The 21,145-nt window shown below is 49.4% G+C and overlaps 1 protein-coding gene across 1 annotated transcript; it reads right to left on the bottom strand.

The window, feature by feature from the left end:
- Nucleotides 1-7,948: 7,948 nt before the first annotated feature.
- SPRY4 (sprouty RTK signaling antagonist 4) lies at nt 7,949-21,122 on the bottom strand. The gene is made up of 2 exons (XM_005493067.4): nt 20,906-21,122; nt 7,949-12,183 (listed from the first exon to the last, which is right to left on the bottom strand). The coding sequence occupies exon 2, from the start codon at nt 12,136-12,138 to the stop codon at nt 11,245-11,247; it is 894 nt and encodes a 297-aa protein (XP_005493124.2). The 5' UTR covers nt 12,139-12,183; nt 20,906-21,122; the 3' UTR covers nt 7,949-11,244.
- Nucleotides 21,123-21,145: the final 23 nt, after the last annotated feature.

Raw genomic sequence — 21,145 nt, 5'->3', positions numbered from 1 at the left:
GATGTTAATAGGAAACAGTATCACATTTTTGTGTGTTTTGGGTTATTTGTCTCGGCTTTTATTAGGCTTGTCTTGCAAGTCATCAGGCAAAAATGTAAAAGAAGGAATTATGTGTGTGTGTGTTTGTACTGGGGACCAAGCCCAAGAGCCGGCAGTACCCGATGCAGGGAATTGTTCTTTGTTTTCCAGGGAATGGGGTGCCGGTATGAGGAAGCCCTGGGGGCGGTCAGTGGTACCGATTGTTTTATTCATGGTCCCTGTCAGCGCTGCCTTCCCAGCGCTGCCACACGGGCTGGAGGTTCTGCCGTGGGGCTGAGCAGATGCTGTGGACAGCAGCTCATCCCACAGCAGGGATTTCCACTGGGTTTTACAGGAATCTGGGACTCGGAGTGTCCATGGCTGCAGCACTGCCCGGTCTGGGTGCTGGGGCTGCCTCTGCACTCACAGGTACCCACTGGGGGGCTTGGCAGCGCACACAGGAGTGAAGGAGACTTTCTGGGAGTCGTTCCCTTTGTGTCAGTAATGATTGGTTCAATCTGAACAGAAAATGCAGCTCCAGGCCCTCATCTCAGAGGCACTGTCCTCTCCTTGGTGCATCTTGTACCAGGAGATGCTCTGCTCCTTCTGCAGCCATTTGCTGTGGTACAAAATAGCTGTAAACCCCTGTTTTGGTTCATTCTCCCTCTTTTGTAGTTCAGAATCCTTTTTTGTTGGTGTTTTTAGCCCTGTTGGCAGCAGGGTCCCTGCCTGTCCCCCAGCCCAGGGCTGCTCTGGCAGGGCGATGTGATTGGTGCTGAAAGGGGCTGCTGAGATGTCCTGTAGTCAGTGCAAACATCAAATTATAACACTCCCTGTTGGCATCTCGGGGTTTTTTACTCCCTTGTTGCTTCCAAAGGATGTAATTTTGGGGGCAGCCTTTTAGTTGTAGCATATTCATTGCTGTAATAATTTCGTTTCCAGTGCTTGTGGTGCAGAAACAGGGGACGCAGAGGGAGCAGGAGCAGTGTTTGCTGAGCTGACAGATGGGATCATGTGCACTGAGCAGAAATGGCAGCAGAGGTGTTGCTGAGCACTCCCAACCCAGGGAATTGCTCCAGGCTGAGGAAGCTCCTGCTCTGCTCTGTCCTTTCATTAATGCTTCAGAAACCACTCAACCAATCAGTGGCTGGTGGTGCTCCCTCAGGAAAAGGGCAGGGAAGGAGCTTTGACAGCAAAGGACAAGATTTCATCTCCCTGGAGCTCTAGGCAGTGTTTGTCACATAAAGGTGCTGGGTGGGGTTCTGAGCTGCCCTTCCAAGGGCTGGGTGTTGGGATTAGTGTCAAACACCATTTTAGAGCACAGAATCCCAGGCTGCTTTGTGTGGAACAGACCTTAAGGACCATCCAGTGCCACCCCTGCCATGGCAGGGACACCTTCCACTGTCCCAGGCTGCTCCCAGCCTGGCCTTGGGCACTGCCAGGAATGGGGCAGCCACAGCTGCTCTGTGTCCCCTGTGCCAGGGCCTCCCCACCCTCCCAGGGATGGAGTTTTATTTATTATCCTACAATCCTGTGCTTTTTATCTCCATGTGTGAAGTTGGTACTGCAATCCCTGCATGCGCCCATGTGCAGCCAGTGCTTTACTTGCAGCCTGGATGAACAGTTCAGGGCTGGCCCTGCTTGGACTGAGCCTGGGTGGCTTCTCTTGAAGCCATCTGAGATCCTGTTGTGTGAGGTTTTCACATAAAAATCCCTCAAAACTCGCTGTTCCTGGCTCCAGTTTGTGCATTCCAGTTTTGGCTGGGATGCTTGGGCTGAGCATCCTTCCCTCGGGGTGCTGCAGGGTTTGCACAGGCTCTGCCTCGCCAGGGCTGAAGGCCTTTCCTCCTGGAGCACCTGGGTGCCTGAGGGTGGGACTGGCCCTGCTGCCAGCCTCCAATAGCCTGGAGGGAAGCCTTGGCTCTGCAGTGAGCACAGCTCAGGGTCAGTGCAGAATCACAGGGTGAGGTTGGTTTGGGTTGGGAGGGACCTAAACCTCATCCATTGCTACCCTGTGCCATGGACTGGGACACCTTCCATTGGCTCCTGGTGGTGGTGATGAAGGTGAGATGCAGTGGTTTGTGTCCCAGTGTCCTGGCATGGTGGGGCAGCAGAACAGACAGGCTGGGAGAGCTTTAAAACACCAAGATGGAAAGGAATTAGGTTTGAGAGAGAACAATCCTCATTTGCTGAAGGGCCAAACGAAGGAAGATGGGGAGAAGTTGTTTGTTAATAATGAAGAATGAGCTTTTACAAAGACCTCGTGTGCAAAGCTCTTTAACTTTTCCTGGCATTTCCCATCCATTCCATTGTTAAGCCCTTCGCCGTCAGAAAACAGCGCCGGGCCAGGGTGCGCGATGATCTCATCCCCAAGGCTTCTGCCCTCGCCTCTGTTTACCCATCCCACAGCATTTGCTCCTCAGATTTGGTTTCCTACTTTGAAGAAAAAAAATGAGAAGGAAAAAGGGGGAAAAAAAAAAATCTTTCATTTGTGCAGTGTCTGTCCCGAGGAAAATAGCACCTTGGTGGTTTTCAAGGAGAGGATGGACCACAGTGCATTCCCACAATTTATAAGAGGAGACAGGAAGGCCTCAGTGACTCATAAACACTAACAGATTCTGTGTATGAGCTTCTCTTTGTTGTTTGTTATCCTTAATTTCATGGTTTCCCTTCTTTTGAGCGTGTTTGTGTATTTTAGACGATGCCATCATTTTGTCAGGACACTTTGTGTGTGGTTCCCACACAGGAGCAATGTTGTCTGCCTGATGGCTGGGCTCACAAAAATAAGCCAGCAGCCAGTGGAAACGCTTGAGGGTTCTGTTGGTGCCACATCCTGACTTGGGGACCCTGGGACAGCAGGGCTGGGCAGGAGGGACCCTTCCCTGCGTGTCAGCTGGTGCTCTGCATGGAAGAGGGTCAGGTCAGGACCTCCTGCATGGGGGCAGCTCCAAGGGCTGTGCTCAAAGCTCCCCAGTCCAATGACCCTAAATCCATCACTCATGGGCACTCACGGGGCACTGGGAGGGTCAGGCTGGTATGGCCAGTGTGACCTGGGCAGGGAATTGCCCTTCTGAGGGTGGCAATGCCCACCCTGGCTCTCTGTGCTCCCAGCCATGACTGTCTGGAAATTTGGTACATCTCTGTGTGCAGGTTGTTCCAGCAGTTTCTCCTGGTTTAGTTAAAAACAATCATTTTTCAGAGGGCTGGGATGAGTTTCCTTGAGCAAGGTCTTTAGTTCTTTGTGTGGACGTTGGCTTCATCTTGCCTTTGTTTCCCCCTTGCCACCCCACCATAACCTCCCCTCCTGCTATGGCACAGGGCATGAGTTGGCACCCACTCCTTGCCTCAGAGCTGGAGATGGGTAAATCCTGCTGGGAAGCCAACATGTAAGGCACAGAGAAACCCCTTCAGACAAGGCAGCTCATTCATGGAAGGTATTTTTAATTAGTCATGGAATGATTTGGGTTGGAAGGGACCTTCCGGATCATCCATTTCCAACACCCCTGCCATGGGCAGGGACACCTTCCACTGGACCAGGTTGCTCCAAGCCCTGTCCAGCCTGGGCTCCCAGCTCAGTTAAGCCATGGAACCATCAGCTGTGGGGATTGCTGGGAGTGCCAGGAGCTGCCCTGCTCAGGGATCTCTTCCTCCTCCCCTCTGCATCTGGGGGCAGTACCAGTGCAGCTGCTCGAATATGCTCAGAAATCCAGAAACACAAGTAAGCACTAAACTTTCCCAAGGTGGCTGAGTAATCGTGTTTGCTTTAGCATTTTAGTCCCCCAATTACCCAAGCCAAGGATATTGCCTCTTTAAACAGAGTTCAAAAAGCCCAAGAATTTTTTATAAATAGCTCACATCCTCTTGATAACAACCCGGCTGCTATTTATTGCCCACTTCCCCTCAGACAGACAGGTCAGAGCACTGAAAATCGCACTTCCCATGGAATCCAGAGGAACTGGGCTTTTCAGGTTCCTACAATTGTTTGTCATTCTGGGTTTCCTTTGCAGTTTACAGTGCTCAGCCAGGCTCACCCTGCTCAGAGGGATCGTTGGGATATACTGCTGCCATTTCCTTGCCAGCTCAGAGCAGGGCATCTCTGGGTGCAGGGTTTTAGGGTTTTGCTGCTCCACACGTGGCTGGAGGCTCCAGTGCCATACCTGGAGCAAAGGGATGTGGTGCAGCATGTCCCGGTTCTGTGCTCTGACAATATTGTGTTTCTGATTAGGAGAACCCGGTTATATAATGGCATCATAATCACAAACATACCTGGCTCTGAGCAGAACAGGGCTGGATGATTTATTCATAAGAGTTTCTTCATGCAGAAACTTCTATTTATTCCCTGTTGTAAGGGCAGGAAAATGCCAATGGAAGCTGCAGTGGTATGGTGCTAATGGGAAGTACGCGGTTCAGTCTTCCCTCTCTTCAGGAATACTGAAGAGTCAATTTTTTAGGGTTTTTATGGAGAAATCCCTGTGCCTTTGTGCTTGGGAGCAGAAGCCTTGCATGGGTTTGCAGGACCCAAATGGTCTGGGAAGGAGCAGGAGGTGCTGAGGGGCTGCTTGCCCTGCCCAGTTCCTCTGTGCTGGTGGCAGAGTGATCAGGAACCTTCAGCCTGAAATCCTGACTGGTTTTTGCTTTGTGATTTTGTTTCTATTTATTTATTTATTTTTATAAACACTTTTTGAGTATCTCTTCCAGTCGCACCTTTGGCTGATGTTTCTCAGCTTGCTGGCTGTTTTTTGACATTTATTTTCTTTCTGCAGCAGCAGAAGCCTCGTTGTGTCCCAGTTGGTCACCCAGGGCTGTCTGTCCAGGGCTGTGATAGGCTCTGGTGGTCTGGGCATGGTCAGAAACTTCTGTGAAGCCTCTTTACCTCTCTTGTGCCTCAAAGCCTGGTGTCCAGCTTGGACCCTGGGGTGTGTTTGTGGTGGCTCTGTCCCAAAGCCTGTGGAGGCTGAGACCCTGCTGAAAGGCTTTGCCTTGACCTCTGTTGCCAATTCCTCCTTGCCCTGGATAGGGAAGTTTGCCCAGTGTGGGAACCCCCTCTGAGGACATCCCTGAAGTTTTATGGTGCTCAGCAGGAGCTGGAGTGGGAGCCCAGGGATTCAGTGCTCCCACAGGAGGTTATTATGGGGAGGAAGTAAAACAAAGTGCAAAGGCAATTTATCTCTGTCCTGGCCATTTGTCTGTCACTCACAACGGGGCCAAACTTCATTCCTGGTGAGGTGTGCTGGTGTGGAGCCCTGTGAGGAGCCAGCTCTGTGTCTGGCCAGAAATGGGGCTCAGCCTCCATCACCCCATTCACACACCGCAATTCCAGTGAGAGAAATTATTTATTTCTGGGAAATGGTGCTGTGGGAGCAGTGCAGCCCCCTGTGCTGCAGCATCTCCTTGCTGTGCTCACCCAGAGTTAGAGCTGGAACTCTGCAATGACAGGTGGCAGTGAAAGCCATGCGGTTCTGTCGTGACACCGAGCTGGCTGTTGGGCTTTCACTGGGAGTGTGCAATCCCAGGAAATGTGCTCACTTCTGGGAGTCCCACGCTGTGCATGGCTGATCCATGTGAGGTTTGTGTCTTCACCACTTGAGTTTCATTTCCGAGGCTCTGACCCCACAGGCAGTGAAAATACCGACGGTTGTACTGATGGTTCTTGGTGGTTGTACTGATGGTTGTACTGATGGCTGTGTTGGTGTGCTGGGTGTCACAAAGTTGGGTTCCTTATTTTCCACATTTCTTCCCTGTCCCAGGCTGTGGCACTGTGTTTGTGGCTTTGTGTGCTCTGTTTCTCGGTCCCATCTCGCTGCCCGGTCCCGTGAGCCGCAATCACAGCAAGGCTCAGCCACTGCCTTCCACAGATCACGTTGGGTTCCGCCCATGCTGGAATAAATCACCTGGGACTCCATTTTCTTCATGCAGAAAAGCCAATTCTTTACTCACATAACTCATTTTACCCAGTTTTCACAGACCTCATGCAACACCAACTGCTAACAGCTCTCTTACTACCTCAGTTCTTGGTCAGAAGGGGATTTGTGTGTTCATACTCAGATCCAGGTGTTTGCATTCTTCCTTTGTGGATTCTCTTGGGACAAGATCTATTGTTTATACAGGTGCCCCTATTTTTCTCCCCAAGGAATAGGCTGTTGTGTTCGCAAACTTTTCATACCCAAGATGGTTTCATATGGGAACTTGTAAGTTGTCTGCAATTAGAAGAAGTGACAGCCTAGCAGAGCAAGGCCTGATGTCATAAGGCCTTTTCTTTTATAACATATTTTACCTGCAACACTCAGACCTTTGGGAAAATCTCATTGTGTTTATTAAATATACATTTTAGAAAAACAGTTTTAAAAGGAATTAAAAATTAGGTTTTTATCTAGTTTTGTAGAATCCCAGGATGGTTTGGGTCAAAAGGGATCAAGGGATGTAACCTGCTCAATCTGGTCACTCATTACTGTAAGTCCATAATTTCTATAAATCTCAGCCCATTCTCTCAGAAATAATACATTGATTTAGGGTATTTTTAGGGTGCTTTGATTATCTAGAAATTCCCCTTCAGGTCTGATATCCAAGAGCTGGGCTTGCTTGAGGGCCTGGGAAGTCTGTTGTATTCTTAGCTCTGTGCATCTCTTCACCATCCATAGCCTATGCTTGTGCAATTGGAGTTGGTTCCCTTTGAGAGCCAATAACTGAAAATGATGTAAAAAAGGATTAAAAAAAAAAAAAGCTGATAATTCTGATAGATTTAAAAAATATTGCTTTAACATCTACCGCTCAAATCAAGCAGAGTGCTCTGGTTCGCTTCCAGCAGAGAGACATGAGTGTCGTGTTGGTATTTTTAAAGCTTTATGTGCAAGACATCAGTTGGTGTTGCCAAACTCTGATTTAAATTTATACATCCTGGCTCAGCCTGTTTGTTAAAAAAAAAAGAAAAACCTCCCCCAGCATAACAAATTCAGTATCTTCTCCTTATTGCAAATTTTCTGGCACCCGATGTCATGATCTGCACAGTGTAGTTATTGTGTCTTTATCTGATCCATTGACTAATTCAACATTATTGTTTCAATAATATTATTTCAGGCCAGGTAACACACTCAGGTTACCTCAGTGATGACACAAAACATGGCACAGCCTCCAGTGAGTCACAGCTCCACAGTGTGTGCAAATAAATAACAGGAATGGTGAAAAATAACCCGGATCCTGTATTTTTAGCAGTCCAGGGTGATTCTGGTGACACACGAGGAGCTGGGGGCAGGAAGGTGCTGGGTGCTGGTGGGTGGGAGCCCCAGGATGTGGCTCAGGGGCTGTGCAGGGACACAGGAATTGGTCCTTGGCAGCTCCTTGTCCTTTTCTGAGGAGATGGCAGAGTTCTGGCTGCCCCCGTGTCTTGGGCGGGAGGAGGCTCTGTGCCCACCCGTGCCCTGGTGGGGCTGTTCTGGTGTGGAAAGGAGAAGCAGGAGGGCTGCAAGTGGGTCAGGAGCGCTGAGGGAGGCTCAGTGGGATGGGCTGGCACAGCCCCCGTGTGTGGTGGGGCTGCTGATTTTGTGCTTGGCTCCCTTTAGCGTCAATCCCCTGTCACACTGAGGGCTCAGCCCCGTGGGAGGAGCAGCCTGACTCGCAGGCTGGTGAATTTTAGGGGTGCAGGGAAGGAGGGGATTGCTCCTAAAGTTCACTCCTCACTGAGGTGCTGGCTCTTCCCCCTGCAGGGGATTTGAGGGTAATGAATTGATGAGCCCCTATGTGCCAGGCTGTGGGGCAGAGCAACCCCAGCATCGCCCTGAGTGCCTTGGCAGGGCTGGAGAGCATCAAATAACCAATTCTGGGCTACTCTCTGCTTGTATTTTTAGAATAATTGCTATAAACATTCTTGGGATTTTTTTTTTAAAAAGAACCACAACAGCCATTTATATACTTAACAATATATATTTATATATATATATAATTTCTAGATCAGTACATTCATCAGTACTTGCTTTTCTTCACAAACAGAAGAACTCTTACAATAGTAGACTTTCTAAAATAAATACTATTAAAATAGAGCTTCAAAATAAATATTCTATACAAAGAAAAACCTTCTGTGGTAACTTTTCAGGGTGTACATGTGAGGGGGTGGTAAGAGGAGATGGGGGAAATATTTCTCAGGGTGTCTGAGCGTGGGAGAGGAAGGGAATTCCCAGTGCTGGGAAGGGTGAGGGCCCATCAGGGTGGCAAAGCCAGTGCCCAGGGAGCACCAATCTGGGATCTGCCCCTGGCACCTGGTGGGCACAGGGCTGTGGTGACAGGGTGTGACAGGGTCACTGGCAATGTGGCGTGGCATTGCCAGCACCCTCAGGTCCCCCCTTGTGGCTGTCTGGGCTGTTGTGTGAGGGCAGGGGCAAAGCCTGCCGTGAACCTGCTGCAGCAATTAGCAGAGCTGCAGCAATTAGCAGTGCAGGTGCCCTGCCATCCTCCTGCTCCCCCAGAGCATGGCACTGGTGCCAGGGGCAGCTGCGCTGGCCTGCCCTCCTGCCTCTGTGAGCGTCCCACCTCAGTGCCATGCTGCAGAGGTCTGTGCTCATTAGCAGCTGTCCCTTCATTAGCAGCTGTCCCTTCATTAATTAGCAGGGGCTCTGCCCTGGGAGGATGGCAGAGCTGTGGGGCTGTGACATGGTGACATTGGGGTGCCCATGGTACATCTCTGGGGTGGCAGCAGACCCACGTACCTTCACAGGGAGTGAGGGATGGAGTGTTGGGATGGGGAGGAGAGGGAATGTGGATTTTACTGACAGGAGCTGCTCCCTCTGGCACAGCCCTGGCTCCAGACAGGGCTCAGCACCCTCCTGCCCTGCCTTGGGCTGGGGCAGAGCCCTGGGGCCGCGCTGGGAGCCAGGGGAGGAGGGAGGCTCACTCTGCTACACTGACCACTGCTCTAACACATCCACGAGGCTGGGCAGGCCCCAGCACGGCTCACAGGGCTGAGATATTGGAACAAACCGACAGAGAAATAGTTTACAGCTATGTACAGTGAGAGGGAGCCCAGCTGGGAGGGCTGGGCTGTGTACATGAGTGTAGATTGGCACAGTGGCCACCATTCCAGCGCTGCCTTTGCTCACAAGGACCATGCAGCCAAGCCATGGGCTCTGCCAGTGCAGGTTTTCAGCACAATTCCCCAGGAACAGAGGGTCAGAAAGGCAAGGCAGCCGTGGGTGGGGGCCATTTGGACATGTGTGGTCCCAACAGAGGAGGGCAGCAGGTAAATACCTCTCCTGCTGGCCTTTTCTGGCTTGTTTGTATCTTAGGAAAATGATTTCTTTTACTAAATACAATATCTTATACATTCAACCAGCAGTTCGGCTAGTTTGGGGTTGGTTTTCCTTTTTTCTTTCCCCCTCCAACTTGTGCAAGATAATAAATACAGCTCTGGATCCCCACCTGTGCCCACATACAGTCAGCATGAGGCTGCCCTATAGGAACTGGTATCTGGTAATGGATATTTCATCCTTTTTTCTCTGATTCAGCATGTACAAGCTAACAATGTTATAAATAGAAAAGTAGGTTGGTTTTCTTTTTTTTAATCTCCCCCATTCAATAAATATCTACAATTCCATTGAGCTAAACCCCAAGCCATCCAGCTGAGCTGAATTCTGAAACCCAAAGACACTAGAGTACTCCTGCCAGCCCCTACCCTGGCCAAGGGCATTCCTGGAAATGCTACATGAGCTCTGCCTATTGCTTGTCTAATTACAGATGACATTTCACTGTCACTGCTGTGCATTTACTGAGGAAATCTCCCCTAATTAAAAACACCAAGAAAGACTAGGTCAGTGTTCTGCATGCATCAAGTACCTACCTACTCATTAGAGTGTTGCATGTCTGGACCAGGATTCTTGTTTAGCACCTTGTGGTTGTCAGGAGAGAGGGATCACAGCATCCTTGGGGCAGGCAGAACAGCCCCAGGATGAGGGCAGGGACAGAGCCAATAATTCTGTGCTGAAACCCATGGGCCCACTCGTTAACTGCGCTCTCTTCCTTCCCCTGGCTTCTCCTGGTGTGTGTTAACACTAAAATAAACACTAAAAGCATTCTTTACATTGAAAAAGACACTTTTGTACAGAAGAGGCAAAAGTCAAACAGCAGCAATAGGGGTGGGGGAATGTGCTGTACTTCAAGCAAATGCCATTCACCCCAGGACAAAAACAAATCCCAGTATCTAATGAGCAAAGAAGGGCTTGTTCCAGGAGGGGAGGTACTGGATTGAGATCCCTAGAAAAATACATCTATGTGCATCGTACACTTAGGTTTGTGGGACTTCTTACCAGAGCTGAAGAGGTTTAGAGGGGCAAACTCTGCTCGTCTTTGCTTTGGGGCTGGAGTTGCATCCCCTTTGCTCTGGGAGCCAGGTGGGCCTGGGGGAAATGGGATCAGCCCCTTCCTCCTGCACAGGGGCTGCTCTGCTGAGGGAAAACTCATATTCCATCGAGTGAAACCTGATGCCACAGATCAGCTTACAGGCAGGAGGACCCGGTGTTGGTACAACTGCCTGAACACATCTCGCTGCAGCTCCTCCTGGGAGGAGCAGCCCTGCTACCATCTTGCTTTAGAAAGAGGGTCCAGACCAGCGGGGCCAGGTGGGATGCACCCAAAGGGCAGAAGACCCGTCAACAAATGAAATGTAGCTTCCCTTCTGGTCCAAAAAGCTTTGAGGGACACAGAAAGCTTTTGAGAGACATGTACTTGGTGTGCAACCAGCCCTTGGAGTGGTGTCTAGGAGGGAAGGAGGGTGGAGAGAGTTCCCCCATCACCTTCAACAGGCTGCTGGGAACGAGCTGGGGGTTGGAAGGAGACAGGAAGCAAGTAGCCTGCCCTGAATGTGAATTCAAAGCAGCTTTTTGCAGCTGGGAATGGGGATTGGCTGTGAGGCAGCGCCTGCCAAGCGAGCAGTTAATGGTTCCTGTGGTGTGCAGGCCTGGTGAGCAGCCGTCCCTCCGAGCTGGGAGTTTTTCAGCAGCTGTACTTCATGGTGTACATGGGTTTGCAGCCTTCACTCTGCATTATTAACATTCCTCCTTTGGCCCCATCTCTTTAAGCTGCGACCAGTTCCAAAAACCCTGAATAACCCAAAGTGCTTCAGTTTGTGGAAATAGTTGCTTCCGCTTTCCCCGAAGGCAAGAGGCCGACGCTCTCCTCAGAACACAGGTTATTAAAAAGAGCCAACCCCACCCTGCTCCGCAGAGCATCCTCCCAACTCCACCATTAAAAGGGCTTTTCTGCCCCTTTGCTCTCGGGCAATGCCTTGCAAATGACACTGTTTGTGTTTTTGCACCTGCACCCGGGCCGGCTCACTCGGTCGTAGCATCTCTGGGACAGCTTGACGCAGCCGGTGGCGGGCAGGTAGCAGAGCAGGCAGGGCAGCACCAGGGACAGGGCGCTCATGAAGGACCAGCGGGCGCAGCAGTTGGACTGGGAGCAGGAGCAGGGCTGGTCGGCACACGTGCCCTCGTCGTCCTCGTTGGTGCAGTGGTAGAAGACGCCCTTGACCAGGCACATGCAGGTGGAGTAGTTGACCAGGTTCTGCGCCGAGCACAGGCACTCCTGGTTGCACACCCAGCACGAGGGCAGAGTCCGGGGCAGGGCACACTCCTTGCACTTGCACTTCCCACAGGCCTCGCACAGCAGGAAGTGCTTGTCCAGCTCCTGGGACACGGGGCCCTTCAGGTCCAGGGGTTTGCAGTTGATGGCCTTGGGCTGGATGCGGACGGCGCGGGGGGACGACTGCTCCGCCACGGGCACCGGGGCCATGTGGTCCAGCAGCCTTTGGTCCGAGGACGTGCTGCTGCTGCTGCTGATGGAGCTGGGGCGCCCGCTGAAGGAGATCCAGGGGTGGGTGACGTCCTGCTCGCAGCGCTGCGCGGGCTGGCCGGCCGAGCCCGGCTCGTGGGGGGCTCGGGGCCGCTTCTGGGCGGGCGGCTGGGCAGCGCCGGGGTTGTCGGTGTAGTCGTTCTCCAGGTGGGTGCTCTTCATCTGGTCGATGGGCAGGATGGTCAGAGGGTGCTGCAGCCGCCCGTAGGGGATCCGGCTGTCCAGCAAGGGCTGCACCATCACAGAGTTGGGGACAACGGTGATGTTGTGAGGGATCCGGGGCTCCATTGAGAAATCAGTCTGACTGCTGGGGGAATTCTGTGCTCAAGTGTCCTGGGAGAAGGGAAGGAGAAAGAAAAGGGATGGGGGAGAGAGAGAGCGCATTGTTATTGTGGTATCCTGCAATCCCAGCCCAAAAGGGCTCCTTGCTGAGGCTGGTTGTTGTGCTGAAGGTCTTGTAAGGTAAATTTGTGTCCAAGGGAGGCAGAGCACTCAGGTACAAAGTGTCTCACTCCTCCTTTGCTACCGTGTCCCTCTCCCTGACCTTGGCCATCTATAGCTCTTCCAGCCCTGGGAGGGCTGCAGGATCCTGAAGAGCCCCCTCATGCTTTTACTGAGGGAAGGAACATCTTAGGGCTACTGGTGTACATTCACATGTGGTTTTGTCAGCAAATTTCCTGAAATGATTTCTCTAAACTTTGGAGGTTTTCCCCAGTTGACCCTATTCCCTAAAAAACCTGACGCAGGATTGTGGCTTGTGGAAGCATTGGCCTGGTACAAAGGCGCTTTTGAGCGTGGGGCTGAGCACCTGTCCTTGCTAACCAAGGACCTGCCCGTGGGAGGATGGATTGATTCGGGTGAGGAAGAGCCCCCTCTCCATCAGGAGCTGCTGGTTCCAGAGGCTCCTTCATCCCTCCCAGGGGAGGTGGAAGCGCTGGCTCAGCGCCTGTTCTGGGGTAAATCCAGGGGGGAGCCAAGGGTGCAGCTCCCAGGGGAGCAGCCCCACGCTCAGGCTGGATCCCTCACCTCACACAGGTAATAAGACACTCGTGCAGCTCACTAAGTGCACTAACATCCAGCTGAAGTGCTGTTTACCAGCCGCTCTGGCTGAGCCCTCGGTGCCGCAGTTTCTAATTTCATTGAAAGAGTGCAATTTATCCTGGAGTCAATCCAAAGATTCAGCAGTGGCGTAGGACAAGAAACCACAGGAAGTAACTAAACTTAAATCAAAGAACGGAAACGACTCGGTTCAAATTTAGAAAGTGCACATTGTTTTCTAGTAGATGTGCCATTTCCTCACGGGGTGACCTTTATTCATAAATAATATAATGCTGGAGATCAGTTGAAAGAAGGGGTGAGTAAAGCTTTGGTCACAGGAGGGGAAAAGCTGCTGGTATCAAGAAAAAGGAAGCAGTGAACAGCTTAAGGCATTGCCAGTTGTTTGTGTTCAACAAATAAATTAACCTTCTCCAGCAGCGTGAAAGATTTGGACTTGGCAGGGCTGGTTTAACAGCTGGGCTCGATGATCCTAAAGGTCTTTTCCAACCTAAATGATTCTGTGATTCTATGACTTTTAATATCACAGCAGTGGGAAAAAGGAAAAAACTGCATCCAGATACAACCAAATAATGCACAAGAAGTGTGTGTGTGTCAATGTGTGTGCACTTGTGTGAGAGCACATCTCCCCTAAAACAAACACAATGCCACAAAATCTGAGCAAGAACTGATTCCACATTCTTGAAGAAGAAAGGGAAGCCCATTTTTAGCCCTTGAGAAATGCCACCAGAGTCCACCCTTGTGTTTGTAAATGGTTGCTGTGATGGCTCACTTGGCATTGGGGCTGGAGCAGTGCCAGTGCCCCCGGGATCAGCCAGGGCATGGGCAGGGTCTGGGCCCCTCTGTGCCCTGCACCACACCAGCAGGAAGAAATGCTCTATTAGCAGCAATGATCTTTATTGTCATGCAGCCCTGATGCTGCTGCTCTTCCCCAGTTAAAATTCTCTGCTGGGTCTTAGCCATTCATTTGGATTTTTTTTTTTTTATTTCATTATTCATAGCTCATTGACATCCTGACTGGAGGAACAAGAGGGTTTATAAAGCATCTCTTCCTAGTTACTGTATGTAAAAAACAAAGAGAAGCAATGATTCTGACAACTATGGTGCATGCAGAGGGAAAAGAACTTGATTTTCTTTTGTGCATCAGAATCCAGTGTCATGATATAAAAAGTATTTGCTGCAAGTCAGAGTTTAGCAAAATCATCAGTTCTGTGTCGTCTGTGTGTTACATTTGCAGGGAGACTTTGATTCCACTGTTTTTTTTGTTGGTTTTTTTTTTTTTTTAAGGAGAGAGATGCAGCTGTTTTGGTTGCCAAGAGTAAGTGCAGCAGAGCTGATCTTAGATGGAAGGTAGCTGGAGGAAATGGTGGCAGTGCTGCAGGGTGCTCCAGCCTGTCTGCTCCCCCTCACCCTGCCCTCGTGGCCTCTCCAGGGCTCTCTGCCCTCTCCCACTTGGTACCAGCTCTCGGGAATCTGCTCTGTTCCCCAGATTTCCCCCGGATCCATGGAGAACCGTTTGTTTGAGGGTGCCCTGTGTAGAGCAGGGCTCAGCCCAGGCAGTGAGCTGCCTGTGATTCTCTGATTGCCCTGCCCAGCCCTGGTGCTGCCCGTCCCCAGGGTGGCACAGTGAGGGTGTTCTGCATCGCTGGTGGCACTGTGGAGTCCCTGCAGGTGCCACCCAGGCTCTGCATTAACTCTGCAGTGCCCAGCCTGCCGTGGGCCAGGGCCAGCAATGCCATCACACGGGAATGGTGTCACCAGATGAATCTGGGGAAGGATTGGAGCCAGGCCCCTCCTCAGACACCCCCAGGCACCGGGGTCTCAGGCAGGCAGATGTTAAAGATGGCTTATCTGAGATAATGCTAATCAAGATTTCAGTAATTACCACAGAAAGGAGAGGGACCCTGGACTAGACATCACACATCAGGAGAGTTAAGGAGAGAAGTTTTTCATCCTCTTTTTTCACTGTAGTACAGTTTCAAATTGTCTTATTAAACAGACAAACTATTTCTGCAGGACAAGGAGAAGGGAAGCCTGATATGGTGAACTCAACGACCCTGCAGATATCTGGGCATAGGATCGACTTGGATAAAACCTGTGGAGGGAAAACAGGCAAACAAAACCCATCCCTCCCCATTGCCAGACCCCTGCTCTGGCCACAGTGTCTCTCTGGCTCAATGAAAATCACCTTTAAACCACCACAGATGTGCACCCTGGCAGGTTTTGGTGCTTGCACACGTGGTCCTTCACTTTCTGCCCTGCCCTCTCCCTCCTGAGCAGAGGTTCCTGCAGTTAGCTGCTCTTAGCAGACAAAGGTTTCTGATATTTATGGAATTTTCCAAGGACCATGACTCCATTGCTGCTGCTGCTGGCCTTGTCACCAGCAGTTCCAGCAGTGCAGTGACGTTGCTGGTGACAGATCCAGGTCAGAGCCCTCGGGTGCTGCTCAGGGCCAGGAGGCTCCTCTGCCCCGGGCTCTGCTCCATGGTGGGGCTGCTCCAGGGTGTCTGTGTGCTCTGGGCACCTTATAAGCTGAATTTATAAAGCTTATCCAGCCAGATCCCAAATCAAAATTCATGTTTGGGGTAACCTGGCAGAGCTTTAGACCCTGACAGAGTAAAGAGCTGAGGGGTGCAACTTAGGGATCTTTGCTGTCCACTGCACTAATCCTGATTATAAACTGCATTTCCATCGGGGAAAAAAAGCCATACAGCACACAAAATTAATTAATTTTTGATCACGGGTAATTACAGATGTATTACAGCATTAACACAGGCACAAATTCACTGTACAGATAATTTTCTTAAAGTAGGCAACAGGAAGAAAAATTCTTGACTATCTTCTTATACAGGGAGTTTTTCATTCTTTAGAGGCAAACAATGAGGTTCTTTTCAAGGCAGCAAACTCCCATGTAGAAAAAAATTTCTCTTCCCCCATGACTGTACAGTCACTCACCACATACAATTTTCAAGTCAAAATATACTTCCTTCCCAGGGAGTAAAATTGGACTCCAAAGTCAAGTTCATACACGTGTTGCAGTGTTTGTTCCATCTCTTCATCAAGATATGGCCAATTTAAAATTACTGTTGTACTGGGTAATTGCAAGTCCTAAAGTTGTAGGAAACCAACTGTTATTGTAAAGTGCTTTGGTATTATTTCAGACTCAAAAGTTTTGTAGGTTTTGAAATCAGATGAAATTAAAACAAAAGGCATTTTATGTTTAGTAGGATTTTGGATTTGCCTACATCATTTTGTACTTGTGGGCAATTCCATGAGAAAGCAAACCCTCAGGAAAACTCATTCTCATAAATGTCTTCTGAACAAGCTTTGAAAGAATAAGGTTCTGATATCTTTATGTTCAGAGTGGAGTTGGACAACAAATCTTCCAGTAACTGAAAAACAAAATGGATCTTGACTTAAAAATCCAGTGAGTGCAGAAATATCTAATGTTCATAACTAGCTGAGTCACCCACTGGTTAATAATTTTAATAAGCTCTTTCTCACATGTTTAACAATATTCTAGATGTTTGTGGTAATAAAAGAATAACGAGAGTAAGGGACTTAAATCCAGAGGAGGGTCCCATGTGGAAGCAATCCTGGGCAACGCAGAGCTGCCACATCCCCAGCAGGAAAATGGGAAAAGCTTCCCTGAGCTCCTCCTCTGCAGCCAGCACCAGGTACAAGGCCCCACAGTTTTGCCCAATCCTTTTTGGGCACAAGAAATGTCTAAGGGGAATCTCAAATGTCCCAGCAAACCAAAAAGCCCCAGCTGTGCTGTTTGGGTGTGTTTGCTGAGAGAGCCCAGGGTGGGCAGGGAAGTGACGCAGCCACCAAACACCTTCTGTCCTCGTCAGCTTCGGATCAGGGGCCCTTATCTCTAATTAATTACACCTTAATTACACCTCAGATCAGCCTGTCCCTTCTGCTGTGTCTGACAGCACTGGTGGCAGGAGGAGCCTCAGCAAAACAGGGTTTCTCCTGGGGCGGCTGGCACTGGATTGTCCCCTCCATGTCCTGTGACATCTCTGGTGGCTCCTTTCTGGAGCCTGGCCTGTGCCCTGGCACATCAGGGAGCTGCTGTCCCTTGCCAGGGGCTGGTGGCACCCCCAGGAACATCACATGTATTCTGTATCTTCTAAATGAAAATGGTTATAGTGGTGCTGGGGGCATGGGGAGCACCGTGCACAAAAAGTCTCCTGCTTATATTAGAATTGTTATGGTTGGAAAAGACCTTTAGGATCATCAAGTCCAACTGTAAAGGGAATAAAGCCAATTTGATGCTTCAACATGAATTTTCAATCACAGGTTTCCAAGAATTTCCCAACTGCTGAAGCATCACAAGCTTCTGTGAAGAAGGGATGGAGAAATTGCCATGGACTGATGGAAGGCTGAGCCCTGCACTGGGACAGGGTAAGAGCTGAGATCCTTTGGGGATCTGCTTTGGGTCAGACCAGACCACTCTGAATGCTGGCACTGCAGAGGGATCACACCTGCTCTGGGGCACTGATGCTAGACCTGGGCTAGATTAAATTACAGGAAGCAATTGTTTCCTGGGAGGGTTGGCAGCCCTGGCACAGCTGCGGCTGCCCCTGGATCCCTGGCACTGCCCAAGGCCAGGCTGGAGCACCTGGGATGGTGGGAGTTGTCCCTGCCATGGCAGGGGTGGCACTGGATGGGCTTTAGGGTCCTTTCCATCCCAAACCATTCAGTGACTCCATTATCAATGCAAAAATTGAATGGCAGAGCTGTGACAGTCACCCATTGACACAGAGGCAGCAATAGCTGCAGTAAATGCACTGCAGAAATCGGTTTATTTTCTTTGCTGTCTGAGACATATTCTGAAAATACAGTACAAGAGGAAGAAAACGAGCAAAGCATAGAATATTTAGTCTTAATACAGGAAATGATCATAATTGAAAGCAATGCATTGGAAGCAGTGTCATGCCAGGGGTGGGCAGGAACATTTCCAGGCCTGTGCAAGGCAGCAGAGCTCAGAATCGATGGCAGCCAGTGCCAAATCTGACCTGTCACCACCAGGCTGTCTCCTCTGGTGGTGTGGTTAAAAAGCATTTTTTGGTTAAAAAGCTCCTGTGGAAGTGCTGGGCAGAGCTGCACCTGAGCATTGGGCAGGGCAGGGCACTGAGGGACAGGACAGGGTCCCCCCAAGTGACCAATAAAGGATTTGCTCCCCAGGGCCCTGCAGAGGAGGAGCTGGAGGCAAGGGAGCAGATTCTGCCCTGCCTTTGTTTGGCATTAAGGACACGCTCCTGTCCAGGCCTGCCAGCGGTGACAGGGGACACTCTGCTCCTGGGCAAGCCAAAGGGCTCAATTAAAGCTGTTAATGAGGAAGACTACTCTCAGAGGTAGTTAAAGGAGACCTTGCAGCAAGCACATGTTTTTAATGTGGGATTAAGAATAATTCATAAGGTTGGAGTTCATTAAGGCTGGGTTTGGCTGGCTGGATTTTGATTCAAGCTGTAAATGCTTCAAAAAAAGGGAAAAAAAAGCTTTTTTCCCCTAAAGTGTGTATTAACATTAACAAAATATTGACATTTATTCTTTTTGTTCCCCTCCTTAGCAGACTTATCTAACTAAGGCCAGCTAGAATCTTCTCTACAGGCAGTAAGGCAGGAAAAAAATTAGAAAGCTTATTAGGGAAACCTGCCATTTTTAAAACGAGACACTAAATTCTTGCCAGAGTGTGGAAATTCAGGAGCTGGGAAATGAGACCTGTAGACTTCCAAGAAGCTGTCTCTGTCCAGCTAAAGTCTGTTCCTATGGTGCGAGTGAATAAAGCACATTTTGGCCCACTAGCATTCAGATCTCTGGGGACTTGGATTTCTCAGTCAAAGCCTTTTACTGGACAAAAACATTTATTTTAAGGTCAGAAAACTAAGCTCAGATATGATCAATTAGCTAATGGTACTGAATGATAACCTTATTGGAAGGATTGTAGATTTTCTTGGGGAAATTGCATTGAAAAAGGATAAAAAAACAGCACTTGTGCAACTGTTTGCCTGTAAAAACACAGTTTTTACTACTGGGCTGAAGCTGGGAAGTTATATAGCAATGTGATGAATGAATTTTTTTCTTTCACATTTAATTTTATGAAAACTGTCAGAACTGGTAATTAATTATTGCTGTAGTGTTGTAAGGAATGTGAATTTTATTTCACCGAAGTCTGAGAACAGAATTTGGGTTTTGGGGGGGTAGGAATTGCTTTTTGAGATGTTGCATTCCCCAGTATGGTTTGGGAATTAGTCATGATTCCAGGAAAACAGCTTTTGTTTTGCTGTTTCAGGAGGAGAACAAATATTTTCTCCCCTGCACATACCTCATGGAGAATTTCAGAAGGACTGCAGTATTCAGAAATTGTCCTTTTAATTTTATCATCCCAATATAGAGTCCCTTCCAGCAAGGGAAAACACAGCAGCCCATGGAAAAGGGCACATTTATCACCGAGACATCCCCAGTGGGGTTCCAATAACTGAGAACAACCCCTCCTCCTGCTATCATTCATTTTTATATGGATAAGGGGGAAGCCAGTCATCGGGATCATTGTGATTCCATGCACAAATTGGAGCTTTATTCTTTAACCCAAAATAAAGGCAGAGAGGGGAAGCTGTAATATTGGGAAGGCTGAGTTCCTCTTTACCTAATTAAACTGCAATTTCTTGCCATGCTGTCCCCTTGGCATGGCATGGAGGAAAGGCAGCAGCTGGAGAAGTTGTAAAGAATCTAGAACGTGCCTTTTCCACTCTGGATAATGCAGGGATGCTTTTCCTTTTCTCTTTCATTCTTTCCTTCACCCTTTAAAGAAAAACTTGGGGCTACAAAAGCCTGAAATGAAGCAACCAGACCCTTGGTAACTGGAGGTGAAAGAGGGAAGCCTTTTCCCCGTGATATTCCTTTGCACTGCTGTTTCCAAGGTCTGCATTCCCAGTCCTGCTTTCCTCTAAGACCTTTGTGCCTTTTATATGCCCCTTTCTGCTTTTTCCATTCCCCTCCTGATAATGAATTTTCAGAACATGTCGTCTCCAGGCTTGTCTTTCTCCTGTGACGCCAGGACTGGTACCAGAAAATAAAATCCTGGCTTATCTTTGCTACGCAGTTGGTAGAAAGGAGCAGCCAGCACAGGTTTTTCCTCCATACATAAAATATTTCATGGATTAGATGAAGTTATTCCACGTACACATTTTTATTACTCATCTAGCCTTTAAAATACAGCATCCATCCAGATTTAAAACAAGTGTACAGCAAGACAGGGAAGAACAGTGATGGAATAAGGCACTGAGGCCAAAAAAATGAAAAAAAGGCTTGTATGAAATAAAATGCTGAAGAGCAAAGGTCATGCAGGAAAGGTCTGACACATGAGTGGCTGATTTCTGAAGTGTCCTATTATGGAGACAGCTGAAAACTACTTGACACTCACAAGACAGGGCTTTGGAAAAGAGAGGAAATGCGGATAATCCATTCCACAGCAAGAAAGATCCAATTCTGACTTGTCAGCCCAGGTGACCGTGTATTTCTGCTTCTTTTCGGGGAAGGAAGGAGGGATGAAGGAGAAGACATCCCATCAGCAGAAAAAAGCCACTTATCCTGCTGTAAAAGCCTGCAAACAAACCCGACCCAAGTGTGCTGAAACCTGCCTGCCATATATGTACAGCAAATGCAGATGTTGATGGGAGAACGCAGAAAAGAGGTATAAATCAGAGACGCAGGGACACAAATGGAAATTCTGCAAGAAACAGGATATTTCTCCAGAATGCCAAGTCTCCTCTGGGCTGGGAAGCACCAGGCAGCTCTCCACTGTACATAATTATAGCTAATCACTGTTAGGAAAGTCATCGCCAGAAATATGCTCCTGATCAGCGATCTGTAAGGAGCAGCCCAACACATCTAGAACGAGCGCAGGATTTTCCCTCGGGGAGCAGGCTTGGCTTTTTTTTCTACTTAAAACATTTTAACAATTGCTCGCAAGCACCGATCTCGTACTTACTTTAAATAATTCAGCTAGGAACATCTCTCCATAGGCGAGTTAATCCCACGGGCGAGGCGGACGAGGGGGCCGGACCCGGGAGCAGGCTGGCAGCAGCGGCAGAGCTGCGGGCAGGGACCTGCGAGCGCGGCGCTGTCAGCGGCGGCCGCGGCGCTGCACCCGCCCGCCTGCCTGGGAAAATGGCTATTTTATGAATGGGAGGGCAGCGGCCGCCAGTGCGCATGCGCTGCCGCCCGACTC

This window comes from Zonotrichia albicollis, chromosome 15 (genome assembly GCF_047830755.1).
Source record: "Zonotrichia albicollis isolate bZonAlb1 chromosome 15, bZonAlb1.hap1, whole genome shotgun sequence".
NCBI classification, from domain to species: domain Eukaryota; kingdom Metazoa; phylum Chordata; class Aves; order Passeriformes; family Passerellidae; genus Zonotrichia; species Zonotrichia albicollis.
Note: the sequence above shows the minus strand (reverse complement) of the source record. Positions and strands in the feature narration are given on the sequence as shown.

What these genes read in the sequence shown, in the direction of transcription:
- SPRY4 (XM_005493067.4), bottom strand. Translation starts at nt 12,138, where the DNA reads ATGGAGCCCCGGATCCCTCACAACATCACCGTTGTCCCCAACTCTGTG.